Genomic DNA, 18,125 nt, shown 5'->3' on the forward strand with positions numbered 1-18,125 from the left:
CATATTCTTTCTTTTCACAAGTGTTGCCCCATTTCATCACATTTTGGAAAGAAATCACTTAAATTACTTAAATCAAATGATAACCTCCTTGGTCTATGGTATAAATATTGCACTCATAAGCTCGGTAGTGCTTGTTAGAATGTAATATATCCCAAATCTTACATCTTTCAACAGTGCAAACAAAAAGTAATCTACTGAATAAAAACCCAAAATTGAAATTCTGGAATCGAATATTCATAAAATAAAAAATATTTTTTGGACTAGGGCTCATCTCTAATACTGTACAGGCACAACCATTTATATAGAGAGGCCTACTGCAGATCTATGCATTCTCAGCAAGAAGCATTCATTGAGTATATAACCATGTTTTGTCTTAACAGTTAATAAAGGCTGTTTATTTTTAAAATACATTTTAAGTCAAAATTCTAAAAATAGCTACAGTATTTTCTACTCCTGTTTAAAACTACCATACATGTCAATCAGCAATATCAGCAACATTTTAAATAGATTATTCAAGCTGAATAGTTAGCTGTTTACACCAGTTTGACATTTTACAGAAATTACAAATACTCTGAGATCCAAAGACTGTGTAGGGCTTCTCCAGATGCACACTGAACAAAACAAATCACAGATGTTTGCTTATCTTTCTACTGAATGTCCTCCAAAATTAGTAGAGCCTAGAATAACAATAACAAATACAAATAGAAGTATTTTTAATAATACTACAGGAAAATTTTACTCATGTAAATATTTTTGAAATTTATTGAAGAAAAAAGGAAAGTAAAAACTATAAAAATTTAAAAATATGAAACAGACATTTTGATATAAATTTTTGTATAGACCTTTTATCAGTTGAAATATACTCCTCTATATTTCTATAAAAGAATTCTATTTCTTTAAAAGAATTTGTGCTATATTTGAATTTCAGCTACACAGGTGAATGTCAAAGTAAATACTATTATTCTGAATATAAACTACAATTAATTTATAAACATATAGCTGAAATCAGACCAATACTTAAGTTCACTATAACTGCTATTTTTTTACTCAGATTCCTACTCCATTATTTACAGAATCTATCTGGTTAATATATTATATCACATGCTATATCACTATYCAGAAAATTCCACATGTAAAACAAATAAGATGTAGGCTTTTACAAGCTATAAGCATTCAAAATTTGAAAATGATTGAATTTCCTAAAACATTTTCATTTTGCCTTTATTAGGTTTGTCCATTTCTATAGAACAGCTTAGCTATAAGCTCCAAACTGCTTGAGTATGTTGATTTTGGAATAGGAAAGTAATTTTTATAAATAAAGACTAAAAAGCACTTTCAATCTGAATTTTCCTTTTAATGTAAATAACAAAGTTTCACTTGTGATGTAAGCTTTGCAATATGAAGAATCAATCTGCCTCAGTGGAATTCCTACCATAACCATACAGACCTCTTGGGTTGGTTTCTGTACAGCTACTTTTGCATTATGCTATAGTTATTATCCTGGAGTAACTCTCTCTTTACAGTAACTTATGGATATTTATGTCAGTGTCTTGGTGACAGATAGACTCATAAGAAATGTGAGGTTGAAACAGAAATTCTGGTAAATGAGGGAACAGTACTAGGACTGAAAAGTTCATACGATAGGGAAGATTACTACTAAAGATAGTGATGAGATAATAACAATCATTAACAAAAGAAATACAATTAATATAGTACAGAATATGGGAAAGATGACCAGAAATAAATGATCATATATAATCATCTAAGCCTCTTCTCCCAAACTGTGAAGATGCAGAGCACGTGATAGAGAAGTACAATGAAATAGCTAATAGTAATTATAAAATACACAAATAATACTAAAAAATAAAAGGTTTTTGTCATTTTTTATTTTATTTTCACCATTTCTTTATTCTTTGGTCTAAGTCTGTTTGCTGTAACTATCAGAGCTTTTCTTTTCTACTTTTCTTGCTTCTCTGAAAAAATAAACTTGAGTGTCCTCTCATCTTTTTGTTTTGATCCATCCTGTTTCCTTTTTTACACAAATATTCTGCTTTCTAATAGCCATTCTTCAGCTTTTTTTTATTCTATTTCCTCTATAGCCTTTGTTTTATATCACGCATTTTTCTGCAGTCCTTTTCTTCTCCCAACCTTTTTAATATCCTCACCTTTCCTTTCTATTCCTGAATATCTTCCTTCCTTTTTCTGTATCATCTATTCATTCGCTATTCCTTATTCACTTCAAGCAGAGTTTTCTTATTTGCTCAATTTCATTAATTTTCCCAAGTTCTTGATAACTAGATCACTAATACTTCACTTGTTACTGCAGTTTCCTCTTACATTCCTYCTCTGGACATAGTGAGGGGTCAGCTGTCATCCACTTTATACAACTCTCCATTCTTTCATACAGGAACTGTCTCAGGTTTGTTCTTTTCATTATAGACTATTCTTTCCTTCTTTCCCAAATGTAAAGTCAACCATTCTTCTTCCTTAATTCCTTAATAAGAGTCCTTATTAAAGGACTCCTATTGACTATCTCAGTTTTATCTGTGTTCATTAATCTTCACTTCCAGCTGAAATGCTCTGACTTACTATGACTCCCACTGAGTCTACTTCTTCCATTAATTGTCTTCTATTCTCCATTCTTTACTTGAGAGTTACTGGAAGATTAGTTTTTGCCAAATTATTATATGCTTTGAATTGTTCAGAAATGCTAGGAATTTGTTAGAAAACAATTATTTAAACTGTCTGATTTAAATCTTCGTTAAAATATTGTGGGAAGTGAACCAAGAACACATTCTTGTAGCAGATATTCTATTGTACAGACAGATAAGGCTAAATACTGCTTTAAAAAAAACCCAATTTTTTCATATTTTTGATAGCTTGCTTCCAGTTTTCAAATATCATTTCCATATTGCATAATTTGTTTCCCTGAGCTCCAGTAAAAAAAGCAACAATTGTATTTTATGCTGAAAATTTTGCAGTAAAGACAGTCAAGTTTTGTTAATATATAAAATATACTTACCTAAATGTTGTCTCTGCAGAAGACCAGGGATGGTGATTGGATGTCTTGTTCCAGATGACTGTGAGGAAGGTGATGTAAATGAATACAGCTGAGGTGTTCTGAAGTCAGAAGTAGCCCATGACCCCATTCTACAATTTTGTGATCCAGACGACGATGTGAGTGGACATCCATTATGTGGTAGTCTTATAGGTGTGGATCTATTAAAGAAATTAATTTTTGAGTAAGATTTGAGGCAATTTTCATACTACAAGAGATTTCAAAACTTTTAAAGTCATAGTGTTATTTTTTTAAAAAGTAATAAAATTTTATGTTTTACAGATTCCTTATTCATCAGATATTTAGATATTTAGGATTTTTACACATTCTAAGCAGCAGAAGGAAAACAAAAGGTATGAGAATCAGAGATAGAAAAGAAATATTTTGTTATGTATTTTAAATTTATGCTAAGAAGGTATATTGTGCTTTATGATAATGAGGAACAAGAGTTTATACTTTCTGGATACATTTTAAATATTTTCTTCATGTTGGTAATTCTCACAAATTGAGACTTCTTCAATGTTCAGATGAAAAGCCTGAAAGAGCTAACACACACTGCATGAAGATGTTCAGGTTACTCAGAGAACAGCTCTCTGGGCAATTTTTCAGTAAAATGCTAGGGATCTTGTGTTGCAGTCTCTGACTTTTAACAGGAATATAAAGCAGAGATGTTTCACTTCCTTAATAAGAATTTACCACTCTTTATATAAAGTATCCTGACTGTAGATGTACACAACTACAAGAACTCAGATTACCGCTGAACATTTTTAAGAAAGGAATTTTAAAATGTAATCTTCCAGCCACAAAAAGCAGATTCAAATAGGTGATAGCTTACACAATAACATTTCTTGTTTAGAAGGACAGATAAGAATATAGCCTTTAAATGTACAGATACACTAAGGCCAGGAAGGAGTTAAATTTCAGTCTCCAATAAAAGACTGTAACATCCTGAATAGCATGAGCTATATTTAATTACCTTGCAGATCCTGCTTTACTATTTTGACCTGACATTATTCCAGATGGCTGAGAACTTCTGTAGGATACACTACCTGTAAGAATTATATTTTTGAATATAGGATTAAAATGAATTACCCATTTTACTTAAGAAATCACTTTGGAAACAAGGATAAGTWCCTTAATTACATTTTCTGGGCCAAATTCACCATCAGTTCATTCAAGTGTGAAAAGCCATGGAGAATAACAATAAAAAAAAAGAAAAATAAGGGACTGGCTGACAAAATAAAATCCTCATAGCACTTGAGGAAAGATCAAAATAGCCCTAAAAATGAGTAACACTTTTGGGGATTTACTACAGACAAGACATCTGCTGAGGCAACATTTATTTTCCAGTATCTCTTGCTAGGAGAAGTCCAGCAGACGTGAAAGCTCATGTACCTCCTCAGCAGTACTTCAACAGAAGTTAATGGTGAAAAATTGACTTAAATCCCAACAGATTAATCCCTACGTACAGTTTAGCTGTCACAGAACCATGATATTTTACCATTCCTGCAAACCTTTTCCAAGATTGACACAGATATGGTGGTTTCTTTCACCTGCTGCTGAGGTACTTCAGTTCTTCAGCTGTTTTCTTTTTTTTCCTGCCTCATCAATCTCCCTTAAAGAAACTTTACTTGGTGTACCAATAAATCATTGTTTATGCCAACCCCTTACTTTTATAAATATTAAATCTATTACATGACTGTGTTTTGATATATTCAACTTTGAACACTGCAAAGCTTTATGGGTTGATTCTGAAACGTGGTAACCACATAACTGTTTTACATGTAATTTTACTGCCTAATTACATATTTATTTATATTCAGACAAAATGAAAAAAAAATGTTTACCTAGACTACACCTGTATTGTAATCCACAAATTTATATGTAAAAGTGCATATAAAAGGATAAAGTTCAGAAAGGATCAAAACTTATAAATCAGACATAACATAGAGAAAATCTGACATAATATAGAAAAGAATAATTTTTACTGATTACGGAATCACAGAACGGTTGAGTTTGGAAGGGATCTCTGCAAATCATCTAACTCCCCTGCTCCAGCCCAGCCACCGAGAGCAGATTGCCTAGGGCCTTGTTCGGACAGCATTTGAGTATTTCCAAGGATAGAGACTCCACAGCACCTCTGGACAAAAATTCGTTACACTATGTGCATCGCAACTGTGATTATCCCTGTTCCAGGACTTTTACACTGTATAAAAGCATAAGAGTGCTAAAAGCTCCATTTTTGGCTGGAGATGCATCCTCTTAACAGCTGAATACAGCTGTACGGTTGCCTGAGAATGGACTGGTACAGTAGCATGCTGGATGGAAAAATGAAAATGGAAGGGGCCTATCAATGGTATACCTGCAGACCACTGGAAATTCTGTGAAACTCTTCACAAATAAACAATGCACAAGGAGAATTTAATAGTTTCAACTGGCTGTCATGCATGTCTTCTTTACTTCAGAAAGCTACCTAAGCTCTGCAATAACCCACAACTGAAAGCCAGTCAGATAGATAAAATGTCTAATTCCCTAATATACTGATATTGTAAAACTATTACCTCTTCCTGAAGAAATTCTTGATCTCAGATGAATTACTTTACTGTTGTTACCAAGTATTTTTGTAACTTTCATTCAATTTTTCCTTATTTTCTCATCTAATATTTAAAATGATTTTATAGGCAGTATTAATCTCTGGTAACTTTTAAACAATATAACCATGAAGACTAATGGAGAGACAGTAACATGTACTGCAAGTACATATGTTCTATTCTACCATATATATCATGACAGTATTTTCTTTGCAACTGTTGACTATGGTTGCTCAGCAAACATCATTTTGGCTACAAGAAATTATTAATAGAACAGAGCAGGTAAATATAGAGATTTATTTCATTTTTCATTTTTAACCGTTTCTCATCTGCTGGATTGATGTCTATATGATAAATTCCCTACACCTTACCATGATCCAAACTTGCACAGTAAATTGCTAAATTGCATGGATTTTAATTTTGGAATACTCTTAAAGTAATATAAATGTTATTCACTTATAAATTTTATTTTTACTTACCCATATGTCCACCTTGGGGTGGTGTTATTAGTGATAGTCTTGTTGGACCAGTCACTGTCTCAGGCTAAAAGAAAGGCGAGGTAATCACAGTGTAATAAGTAGACAAATTAGTAAGATATTTTAAGTAACTGTGTTCTRGGCGCGAGGAATACAAAACCAGCAGACTTCGGCCTCTTTTAGGCGAAGATACCCTAAGAAGGGTTGTCCTTAGGAGACATAGCTCTCCTAGACCACCATTCTGTATTGCTAGGTTCCAAATTATTCCTTCCAGATCTGTTCATAGCACTGAAATGCAAAACTGCAGAATTAAGTTGCTGTTTTTTCAGAGATACACAGGGAAAAAAATACACATATTTGAGTTTTATTCCAAAATGTCTTTTCTGTCACATTCAGATAAAAAATTATCATATGCTTACACTATTTTTTGTGCTGAGATTCCATTCTTAAGCAATCTTCTTTTCCTGGATGTTACCTCTCCTAACTGGGGAAGAGTTCCCCCCTCCATTTTCATCTTAGAGATGTCATTTGGAGCTCAAAATGTCAGGTTTTAACACTGCCTCAGGCAGATGACTGCTACGATTTAGCTTTTCCTTAACATGTGAAGATGTTACTCACATGTTGATGCCCCCGGACATAGCTGGAGGCATTATAGCCTGGTCAAACAGCAAATAAAATTCTTTATGAAAGGTGAAAATAACTTGGTAACTAGCTCAGATATGCACTGCAGATATCTACATGAGGTTGTACAAAGGTGGGAATCTTATATATCTTATATCTTATATATACTTCCATTCCTTAATATATTTGACTTTTAAATTTAATCCTAAGTCTCAGTTTCAAGCAATAGCAACATTTATTCTGGAAACATTCTTRTAATGTAATGTACTTGGAACTCAAGAATTTGCTATTTAATTTAGCAGCACAAGTTTATAACCTTGTTTATGCCATAGGGAGAATAACATTCTAGAAATCAGTGCTGTGATTTATCTCTTACTAATTCCTTTTGGGAAGCATTTGACTACTACTAAGCATCAACCACAGCTGAAATGCATGTATGTAAGCAGTATGTATGTAAGAATTGTTCTGAATGGGGGAAAACTATTTTTTACCGTAATTAACAGGGTAAAAGAAACCCCAAACATACATATATATACATATATATATATATATATATATAAAAGGAACTTACTTTCCTCATTGGTGAAGGTACAGGATCAATCTCCATGGACTCCATTCTTACAACAAAAGTCAAAATAAGTATGATGTAATAAAAATAAAACATTCATTATATGGACTAAAATTACATTATATTCCCCATATTCAATTTGACTAATACATAATTAATAATGTGTAATGCATATTACATAAAAAGTACTTAGCACCTGTCCCAAAATCCACTCGAGGTAAGAAAAAATGAGTAAGATTTAGTAAGAACCTTGGTTTAGATACTTGTAGAGAAAGGTATTTTATGACTAATGGTGTTATACTTCTATTTAAGTCAGAATAAATGCACAATAATATATTTGGCATTTGTCTTCACATTAATAGCATTCTGAAATTTTACTTTTTCAAGTGAATCAATTATAGGTAAAGAAATCATTTAGCTTGAACAAACTATACATTCAATTTATTCAAAATGTAATGAGTATTGAATGCCTAGCTRGGGCTGATCCTATCTAACTAGATAACTACAATTTAAGTATGGATGTCTGTACTAGTCATTTAGATTTCCTGTACAGTCAATATGAAGAAATGCTCATCATTGGAATGCATTTAATCAGTCTACACAAAAAGTCTTTAGAATAAGATGTATCATGCCTTAGAGTTTTTTCCAGTGAAAAGGCAAGCTACACAACTAACTAATATGTATATTAAGATATATAAAACGCTCCCCAGTTCTTTTACATATACAGTTTGCAAAAGGAAACACAAAAATTAGAAAATACAGTCATTTTAAATTCATTGCCAAAAGGATACATACTCTACAAAATAAACAGTTTAATGTGAAAAAAATTGTAAATATTTTGCTATTGTAAGGTTTTTATTGGAAATTAATGGTTTTGTACCTACATTTCAGAAGCAGAAGCATGACKAGGATGGAGAGAATATGAAGAATATCCATTCTGTTTTTTTGAAGGAACTAAAGTTAGTAATAAATGCAATATTAGAACATTTTTATATCCAATGATATGTATTACATAATTAACATTTTAAACTAACACTTCTTACTGGAAAGTGGGTTTCTGCTTGTACTGGAAAGTGGCAGTTGAGTAATTTGTTGAGGAGTTTTCACACTAAAAGCAAAACAAAAGGAACAACGGATATAAGGTAAAAATTGGTTTAGTTAATTCATTTATATAACTGGTCAATAAATCATAAGATCAAAGTATATTATCCATTAATAGTTTTCTACAATGTCACAGTTCATCATGAAGCAAAATAAGCAGTGTATTTGAAATATCAGTCATTCCATTCACACCAAGGTCAATTTAGGATAAMATTATGGCAGAATACTTTATGGAATAACAAATATTAAAACACAGTTATTAACTATAACTGCCTCTAAAATCTTCATTTTGATGTGTAAGTTTCCCAAACCTTAAAAATCTAGTTCTCTAAGGAAATGTTGGAATATTTCTGCTATTCACCAATGATTAAAATAAGCTGATATCTTTCCTAATAACCACACACAGGAGCAATATGTCTCGCTGGACATATGAGGAGAAGCACTAGGTCAAACTGTTTGCATAGAATTCTGTAAAAATYTGAAATTCAGTTAAAACTCTGTAGTTGGTATAACCAAGATGCTGTTTATTTCAGATGCAGATCAGGAAAGGGAAACAGAGAATAAAAACATATGATAATCCATCATGTACCTAGTTTCCATTCTACTCTTTATCTTCATCATCTTACACCAAGCACCGTAAGAGAGAATGATCTAGGATACTATGTGCATGTCAGAGCCAGAAGAAAGTGTATATTAAAAAACACAGAAAATGAATGATGACATAAGATGTTGCAATTAAATTGCCGGCTCAGTGAATTGGCTTATCAAGAACGTTTCAGGATCCTATTATTCGAATTAATAAAGTGGTATTCATGGAGAAAGGCTCAAGAAGATGGATCCATGGGCAGTAGTACATTATARCTACACACTACGAGATTTGATACCCTGATACCAATACTCATTAAAAGGAAAACAAAAAAAAGAGCCAAGATTGTTAGTTTTTTTCCAGTAGTTTTTGAAGTATTAAAAAAGAGAAGAACAAACTAGGATATGGAAGCAAATGGAAAAATTTTGCAAAAATTGAATAATTTTACCATAGGAGATCACCTCAGAATGATATTACATTTGTTTTCTTTTTTTCTGGTAAGCAGATTTTTAAACAGTAGAAAGAAAGTACATTTAATCTATATTAATTTAGTCTAAGCATTATAGTGCTGTATAGGTCACTTAGTCTTTAAATAGAGAGAAGAGGGATTAATTCAGTTAACTATGACGTAAATAACGTTAGAAGAAAAATAGCAACAAAAAAAGAGTTAAGATAGTGCAGAAACGTTATTATTGATGTCTCCTTCAGATTAGTTTTGCAACTGATTCTATTTAATGTATTCATTATTGACTTAGGCATAGCCAGCAGTTTGCGAAATCTGTAGACAGATTTAGAAAATATTATCAATATGAAGGAAAACAAGATAATGATAAAATAAAATAAGGTGATCTTTTCAAATAAAATAATTGGAATAAAATGAAAACTAATGAAAAGTAATAGCACAAAGCACACTTAGGGGTCAATCATAAGAACTACTAAGTTGGAAATTCAGCAATTGCCAATAATAAAGGATAAAAACGATTTAGGTGTATATGTCACTCAGGGGATAATAATAAGCTACTTCTTAGTGCATTTGGGAAAAAGACTATTTTGAGATGAGATGAGATGAGGAGTTTATTCTTACTACAAACAAGAAAGWTTACAATCATTTTACAAAATTTTGGTAATTTTGCAAGTGGGCTAGTTCTAGATATACTGGGAAAGATATTCTGCACCTTCTGAATTGATGCTGGAAAACTTGAAAAAGAGCAACCCAAATTCATGTCAGTACAAACAGGAATTTTAAAACTGCATTGGAGAGGAACCTCATGAGGTTCAACAAGGGTAATTGCAGAGTCCTGCATCTAGGGAAAAATAACCCTAGGCACCAGGACAAGCTGCGGGCCGACCTGCTGGAGAACAGCTCTGCAGAGAAGGACCTGGGAGTGCTGGTGGATGACAAATTGACTATGAGCCAGCAATGTGCCCTTGTGGCCAGGAAGGCCAATGGTATCCTGGAGTGCATTAGGAAGAGTGTTGCCAGCAGGTCAAGGGAGGTGATCCTACCCCTCAGCCCTGGCCTCATCTCGAGTACTGTGTCCAGTTCTGGGCTCCCCAGGACAAGAGAGACATGGAGCTACTGGAGAGAGTCCAGCGTAGGGCTACMAAGATGATCAGAGGGCTGGAGCACCTGCCGTACGAGGAACGGCTGCGAGAGCTGGGCCTCTTCAGCCTGGGGAAGAGAAGACTGAGGGGGGATCTGATCAATGTGTACAAGTACCTGAAGGGAGGGTGTCAGGGGGACAGGGACAAACTCTTTTCAGTTGTCCCATGTGACAGGACAAGAGGCAATGGGCAGAAATTGAAGCACAGGAAGTTCCACCTGACCGTGAGGGGGAATTTCTTCCGTGTGAGAGTGACGGAGCACTGGACCAGGTTGCCCAGAGAGGTGGTGGAGTCTCCTTCTCTGGAGATCTTCAAGGCCTGCCTGGATGCAAACCTGTCTTACATGCTCTAKGTGACCCTGCTGAGCAGGGAGGTTGGACTAGATGATCTCCAGAGGTCCCTTCCAACCTTACTGATTCTATGATTAAGATGTTTAATCCGGTATAATAAATTCTGCTTGCTAAAAGTTCATTTTTAGAGTAATTACTGACTTGAATTTTTTAAAAATATTCTTTCCTGTTAAGCCTGACTAAGGTGAAGGAATGGACCTGACAACAAAAATCATTATTCACTTATTTCTATAAGGTTAAAAATATACTTCGTTTATTTATATAACACTATTAAAGAGAAAAGCAAACAAAGCATGATTTTTATCATTTTATCAATTAGCTCTGCTGTAGTCTGATTACTACAGAGTAGTAATGTTCCCCATTTATTTCTGCAGCATTAAACCTCTTACCATTGCATCTGATGCAATTGTTGTGTTGCTTTTTTGAGAGATTCTTCCAACTTCAATGTCTGTGACATAATCAGAGATTTAAACAAACTCTATTTGYGTAATATACAAATCCATTTTCATACAACAAGTATTCTAAACTGTTAAAAGGCTGTGTTTTGCTGGTTTTTATCTAATAATAAATTTGGAATGCCAATGATATCTAAGATTAAAAGGGGCAAGACTGCAGCCATTATATGGATCACTATACAGTCAGTCTGAAGAAGATACGCTTACTTTGGTAATACAGGATAAATGAATACTAAGAACAGTGCTTAAAAATAGTTTGCTTCTGTTTTTCTTCATCTTTTCTGTATCTGATAGAAAAGTTAGTGTATGTAAAATGAAAGTGTATTGAAAAAATATCAATACCACTTTCAAATACCAAGAGCCCATATTTCTTTTCTGAGATTCAAAATTTATTCAATTCTTTGTAGTATATCTACTTGCAATGAGTTTATGATGTGAAGRAACACAATCAAAAAAAATCTCCATTAAAGAATGTTACTAGGTTGCAAAATTGAAGATTCCAAAGAACTTTGGGTCAGCTCTCTACTATGTGTTATTTTTTTCTTATGGAGGGTGTAAAAATTTACTCAACAGCCTTGATACATATCTGTATTTTATCCTTAACTTCTAGTGTGTGACCTTAGTCCTTCACTACTTCATATTAATCACATTTTGATCTGAAGATAAATTATAAGTCTTCATGTTAACTTTTTGTGATTCTCCTTACAGTATTATTTGAATTCTTTATAAACATTGATTGATTTACCTTTATAAAATTAAATTGGTTGTGGAAGATATTCCACAGTAGATGAGAAACAGAAGGAAAACAGATTAAGGACAAAATCTAATTTATGGAGGATCTGATTTTTTGCATACTTTCTGTTGATTGATTAGTATCAGACAGGTAGCCCGAGATAGGAGAAGGGGTAGAATTCAGTTCTCTAAAGTAGGATTCAGCAACACTTTTCTTGCAATATCCTATTTCATTCACTACTTACAACTTTTAACTCATGGAGGAGGTACTTTACAAACAAAATTCTCTTTTTTCATACAGTCCTGTGTCAGCCCCCAGTAGCACAGATCTTGTGGGAAAGCCATATGATCAGGTACTTCAGGACTGCATCGTAATGTACACAAGTAGGGAAACAACTCCTAAACGTTGAAGGGCTGCCTGTACAACCTGAAAGTTCTTTTAATGTGCAACACCATATTTTTTTATGAAAGCCAACTGAAAAGTACCAGAAAACCTATTACATAATTCATTAGTGAGGTTAAAATATTAAGATCTATCACAGGTCTATATGCAATACAAGCAAACAGAGTAATTACTAGGAATGGTGCATTTTCTGTATGCATAGGCACATAAGATGATAGCGCTGTAGAATATGGAAAATCGCTGGAAAATGGTCAGTATTACTGTAAAAATAACCTGATAATACCATTAGAATATTCTAGTAAAACTAATCTGAATGATTTGCAAAGAGGTAAAAAGGTATCCAGAGAGACAAAACTTGTATTTCTTCTCCTCTAGTGTTATCCATTGAAGAGTCATATTTTAAGCTTCCAGTAAAAACTGCTCACTGTGTGATCACACCGAGTTTCCAGAAATTACCTTTGGCATATCACATCTGGTCTCATTCTTAGGTCAGCCTTTTTGTCCTTTCTGTCCACTGTCTTTCCAACCTATCACTGCATCTATGGAGGCAGTTCTTCCCATCTCCATTTCCGATCATGGATACTACACTTCTTTTATCAGCAAATTGTTTCAAATGCAAAAGAAATTACTTTTGTATTTTATTCGAGTAGGAATTCTACTGTCTTCAAGTCCTCAGACCTCTGAACTCTAGCTCCTTTTAGAGCCTTCAAYTAAGAAAAACATGACTGGCCATAATGATACAGATTAAGGTTTAGCTAGCCTAGTATTCTGTTTCCAGCAATGGCCGTAAGTAGACACCTGAGAAACAGTAAGAACAGGGCAAGCCTACAGACCACTGCCCTAACGTTCTCTCAGTGTCCTCTTTTTTTCAGCTCAGGGGATTTAAGCAGACTGTTGTAATATATTTGTCTAATAGAGCTACCCACAAGAACTTCTTCTGCACATCATTCCTGCACTGAGAAGCAGTAGTGTAGAATAAATGGCTCCAAGCAGGGAGTCAAGAGCCTATGAGGGGCCTGAGAAGYGGAGAGTGCCAGAAAGAAGCACTTGTGTTAAAGGGAAGATTTGGGCTTCCTCACTCCCCTCGGGCTCACTGCCATTTGCCAGTTTTACACTCTAGGCCACTCCACCCTTACTTCATCCTTTCCCCCTTCTCCTCATCTCAAAGCCAGCAGCAGAAAGACTTGGATGGAGATTATCACCCTGACATGAACATATACTGACTCTCCAGTCCCCTGTGCCTCTGTCTGCTGCAATCTACCTCTCACCAGCTCCTTCAGGCTCCCTTACAGTAGCCTTGAGAGGAGTGTCACTAACTGAAACTCTCAGGCAGGAGATGGGTGTATTGCTGCATGGGGAAATCTTCCTTGCTCACTTCAGCCTCACTGTTAAACCATTTCTCCAGCAAAATACCCTCACTAATGCTAACCTTAGCTGCACATAGGATGTATATTTCAACTACCCTCTTCTGACCAYGATTCAGTGTAAGCAGTTTTAAACTATAAACAAATACACAAAACAAACAACAATAAAAAATATCCCAAATAGGGTACCATTGAAAGAGCAATYAGCCAAACTTTCAGTTGTCTATGTGCTAGCACCTGAACATCCTTCTCAGCTCAGCAGCATCCTCAGGTGATTTACAAYCACTGTTAAATGACTATTACAACAGTAAATAAGAAAGTTATCATCAGAAAGTATCAAATATAAAAATTACCAAAACTGCACAGATTGTCTGGAAACAATATTTCCTCATGTGGGAAAATCTATTAAGAGTTTGATCATCCTTTACTTCCAAGTCTGTTTTTTTACCATATGGAATSAGATCAGAAAGGACCATGAAATCATATGGATTCCTCCAGGGCCTGGCCTTGAAAGCAGAAGGACAAGACTTTTAAAGAACTGCCCACTCCAAAGTCCAAAGGACTATAGTCAAAATGCATTCTAAAATGCAGTCATGGAATCTAGGGGAGATTGGGCCTCAAAACACTTACAAGATACTCCATACTTTGGGACCATATCACATGCCTTCTTTACCCCAGAAATGTCCAGCTGGCTGGCTAGTGTTTTTGCCTCTGACACTTCAAACTTAGGACACCTACTGATACATTGATCAGCTAGCACTGTCAAGCAGCTTTGAGTAATATAGCTGGCCATGTYCTTAGAGATGAACAAAACGTCGTCTATTTGCACAAATACTTAGAAGTAGCTGGGAAATGGAAAAGAAATCTTGGATTTCTTTCCAACTTGCAGAGAATGAGGTGCAAATTTCACCACTTGTTTTCCAGAGAAAGATTAATTCTATTCCCCTCCCCAATGAAGTAACCCTATCTCAGGGTACCAGTCCTTAGTCTTATTCTGCACTGCTCAAATTTAGTTTGTCTTAGTCTGTCAGTCCAGGCCTTATTTTCCTCTGTGCTCATCATCTGAGAACCAACATCTTTTCACCCCTTCCATTCCCCTCCTCTCTGTAGCAAAACTGTCTCTTTTCTTTCTGTCTTTTGACTCTCCATTAATCTCTATCACTCCACAGCTAACAGSCATCTTATTAAACCATAATCAATAAAGTCATCATGGATTTTAAACAATTTAAAACTGGCATTTATAATGAAGGAAAGGAGGAAATCTAGATAAGCTATGCTAAGTAATCCTAAAAAAGGTGAATGTATTTGCTAAACTGAAGTAATAAGSCCATAAGGAATATAACCAACAAAAATAAAAACATCAAACTTAACATTACCTTTTGTTTGTGGTATGCTATTAAATGTCTACGATGTTTTTCCTGAAATTCTGAAATCTAAAAATAAATTTTTTATAGTTATACCAATCTTCACCTAAGTTCATTTATGCAACCTCAGAAAAGACTAACAGAGAAGAATCACTTAACAGAATTTGTGTTTTCCTACATTCTAATAATTATTGAACATATTCTTTATACAATTCTTTAAATCATCATCCAACAAAAAAGTCCGAGTCCAAGTTATTATCACTTAGGCAGAAATTCTTATAAAGTTTATTTAACCTTAGTCAACCATAGAGTTAGTAGATTTATTTCTCTAAATTTGTATTTTAAAATTATGTTCATTTACAACGTAAAGAAATTGGAAAGGCAGTTACCTGAGTTGTTTTCTTATCCATTAGTGCTACGTAAACAAATAATATTAATGGCAACATAAAATGTAATGTGTCTTATTGACAATTATGACTTGTCTTGTAAAAATATCTTATTAATTAGATATAATTGTTACACATATTGTCTTGTGGAGATTTTAGTAAGCAGCACTTCTGGTGATGTCCAAATGAGGATCATAAATCATGACAGATTAAAAACAAAAACATACATGCTAGGCAAGGACAGAGCTTGATGAACAAATTACAAAAGGCAAAAACTTACTAATAAATTTTTCTTCTCACGTGCCATAAGTAATAAATCTGTCAGAGAATGTGTCAGGCAACCAAGAAGAAACACTCAGGAAAAAAAGAAACCATAGTGGAGTAGCTAACAGAAATGGTTACTTTGGGTTCACTGTAGAAAGGCCTGGKAGATTACCACTGGATCCTCACCAAAGGATCAGAAGTGTCTTCAGAAAAACAGATGGAAGAAACAGCCAAAAAGGAACTGTAAGGATTCACCACATCTTTGCCTCGCTAACTCATTCCTAAAAGATAATAAATAGGTAAGCAAAAAATCAGTTTCACACAGTTGAGGGAGATCACCAGTGAATTTCCACAAAGATCCATGCTTCGATTTTTGCTGTTCAACATTTTTATACGTGATCTTCAGTAAAAGTCAATATTATTCTTATAGCAAAAGTTTCTGATGATACTAAGTTAATAAGGATAATGAAGTTAAGAGCATGTGGTGAAGACATTTAGAATGACTTTATAAGACTGAATGGCTGGCTAACAAAACCACAGCTGAAATTCAGTATAATCATGTGAATTCATGCACAGAGGGAAAAAATCTAAATTTACTCAGAATATAATGGGCTCTGAGCTGACGGCTACCACTCTGGAATGAGTTGCTGGGCCTATAATAGGGAGTTCCATAAAAATGTCAGTTCAGCACTAAGCAATGGTCAAAAAAGCAAATCAAGGAATAGAATAGGCTTCACAGAAATAGATAGGTATTATTACTCCACTGTAAAAATGTATGATGCTACTGTACTGAGTCTGCCTAATATTTCAGAAAGGGAGTAGTAGGTCTGGAAACAGTTAAGATTAATTAGAGGTATGGAACAGTTTAAGTACAAAGAACAACTGTGATTATGAGTCCTCATGRCTGGAAAAAAGACAGTTGAAGAAAGAATACAATACCGGTCTAAAACTAATGAGTAGCACAGATAGGGTAAATGGGAATGCTTTCTTTTTCTTCCAGCACAGGATGCAAAAGCATCAAATAAAACTTGCAGGTAGCAAGTTAAAAACAGGCAAAAGGAAATCATTCTTCAAATAGTGTATAAGTTGTCGACATTCTGTCCACAGTATGTGGTAGACGCTAAGTATKCAGACAACAACTTGACAATTACATAGGGGAAAATAGCGATCAAAACTTTTGAACGCAAAGACACCATCTCTATCTTYCCTAAGTACTTGTTGGTGCAACAGATAAAACCTTTGCCCTAACTCAGTACAGGCTGGTCTTACATCTTTTTACACTGGTGGAAGTTCTGAACATCTCTCAATGCTTCCTACATTTTACATGTCAATATGTTTCCTATACATTAGACTACAGAAAACTCACCTGAGTCTCTTGAGTTCATGTCCTTTTTTTCATTTCTTTGACACATTACAGAAGTTAGTATTGAAGTACGACTGGTGTTGTACCTCCCTGAATTTAACAGTTCACAGTTTACAGAATAAATTCTGTTCATTTGACATGCTGTTAAATACTGTGTGCCTGGGCAGGATAGAGGAAGGTTTCTTGTTTACCTTGTGTCAGCTTCAGAGGAGGAGTGCTAAGGAAAGAGAACATGCTCAGCTTTGGAGAAGTTTGTGGAGTGTAGAGTAGAACAATTACGAATCCATAATCACCATGATCATTTAGGAGATTCCTTAGGATGAAGAAAGTAAATCATCTTCCCTGGGTTAATTTTCTGCTAGATCAGCAAGCTTACCACAAGGTCAAACAAGTACCACTGCAAGTGGGATGAGAATACAYGGTGAAGGTTGCTGGTGGACTGAAGGAGGACGGTTCAACTTAGAGTTGTTTAAGCTGCTGCAGAAATTTTCAGTAAGAGGGATAAGGACAAGTCCCAAAGCAAAGCTGCAGAGACAAAGGAAAAGAGGATCCAAAGGGAGCTTATATGCAGTTTTTTAAATCAGTAAGCTACTAAGGTTGCAGGATTGGAATACTAAAATCAAAGCAATGGATTCTCCTTGGAGGTTACAGCAGGGAGGGAGAAAATTTATCTTGAAATCTTTCATTGCATCTGTCTGAATAAGAAGACCTGAGGTTTTTAAGAATTATATTGTCCCTATTTTTAATAAAGCCTAGCTTTTGAGATTAGACATCTTTGGTATTTTTTGATTTGCTCACTTTATTAAAAAAAAAAAAAAATCTAATCCAACAAATGCCC

The 18,125-nt window shown here is 34.4% G+C and overlaps 1 protein-coding gene across 1 annotated transcript in view; it reads right to left on the reverse strand.

The window, feature by feature from the left end:
* Nucleotides 1-639: 639 nt before the first annotated feature.
* Nucleotides 640-18,125, reverse strand: part of RNF212 (ring finger protein 212) — a 23,109-nt gene continuing 5,623 nt past the window's right edge. Inside the window, exons 4-12 of the mRNA XM_085314622.1 lie at nt 15,287-15,343; nt 11,346-11,404; nt 8,358-8,422; nt 8,199-8,268; nt 7,318-7,363; nt 6,129-6,192; nt 4,035-4,107; nt 3,023-3,219; nt 640-677 (exon numbers count right to left, since the gene is read on the reverse strand). Of these exons, the coding sequence (XP_085170748.1) occupies nt 640-677; nt 3,023-3,219; nt 4,035-4,107; nt 6,129-6,192; nt 7,318-7,363; nt 8,199-8,268; nt 8,358-8,422; nt 11,346-11,404; nt 15,287-15,343 (669 nt within the window). The remainder of the gene's footprint in view (nt 678-3,022; nt 3,220-4,034; nt 4,108-6,128; nt 6,193-7,317; nt 7,364-8,198; nt 8,269-8,357; nt 8,423-11,345; nt 11,405-15,286; nt 15,344-18,125) is intronic.

This window comes from Rhea americana, unplaced genomic scaffold (genome assembly GCF_003343005.1).
Source record: "Rhea americana isolate MKP2758 unplaced genomic scaffold, rheAme1 scaffold_41, whole genome shotgun sequence".
Classification (NCBI taxonomy): Eukaryota; Metazoa; Chordata; class Aves; order Rheiformes; family Rheidae; genus Rhea; species Rhea americana.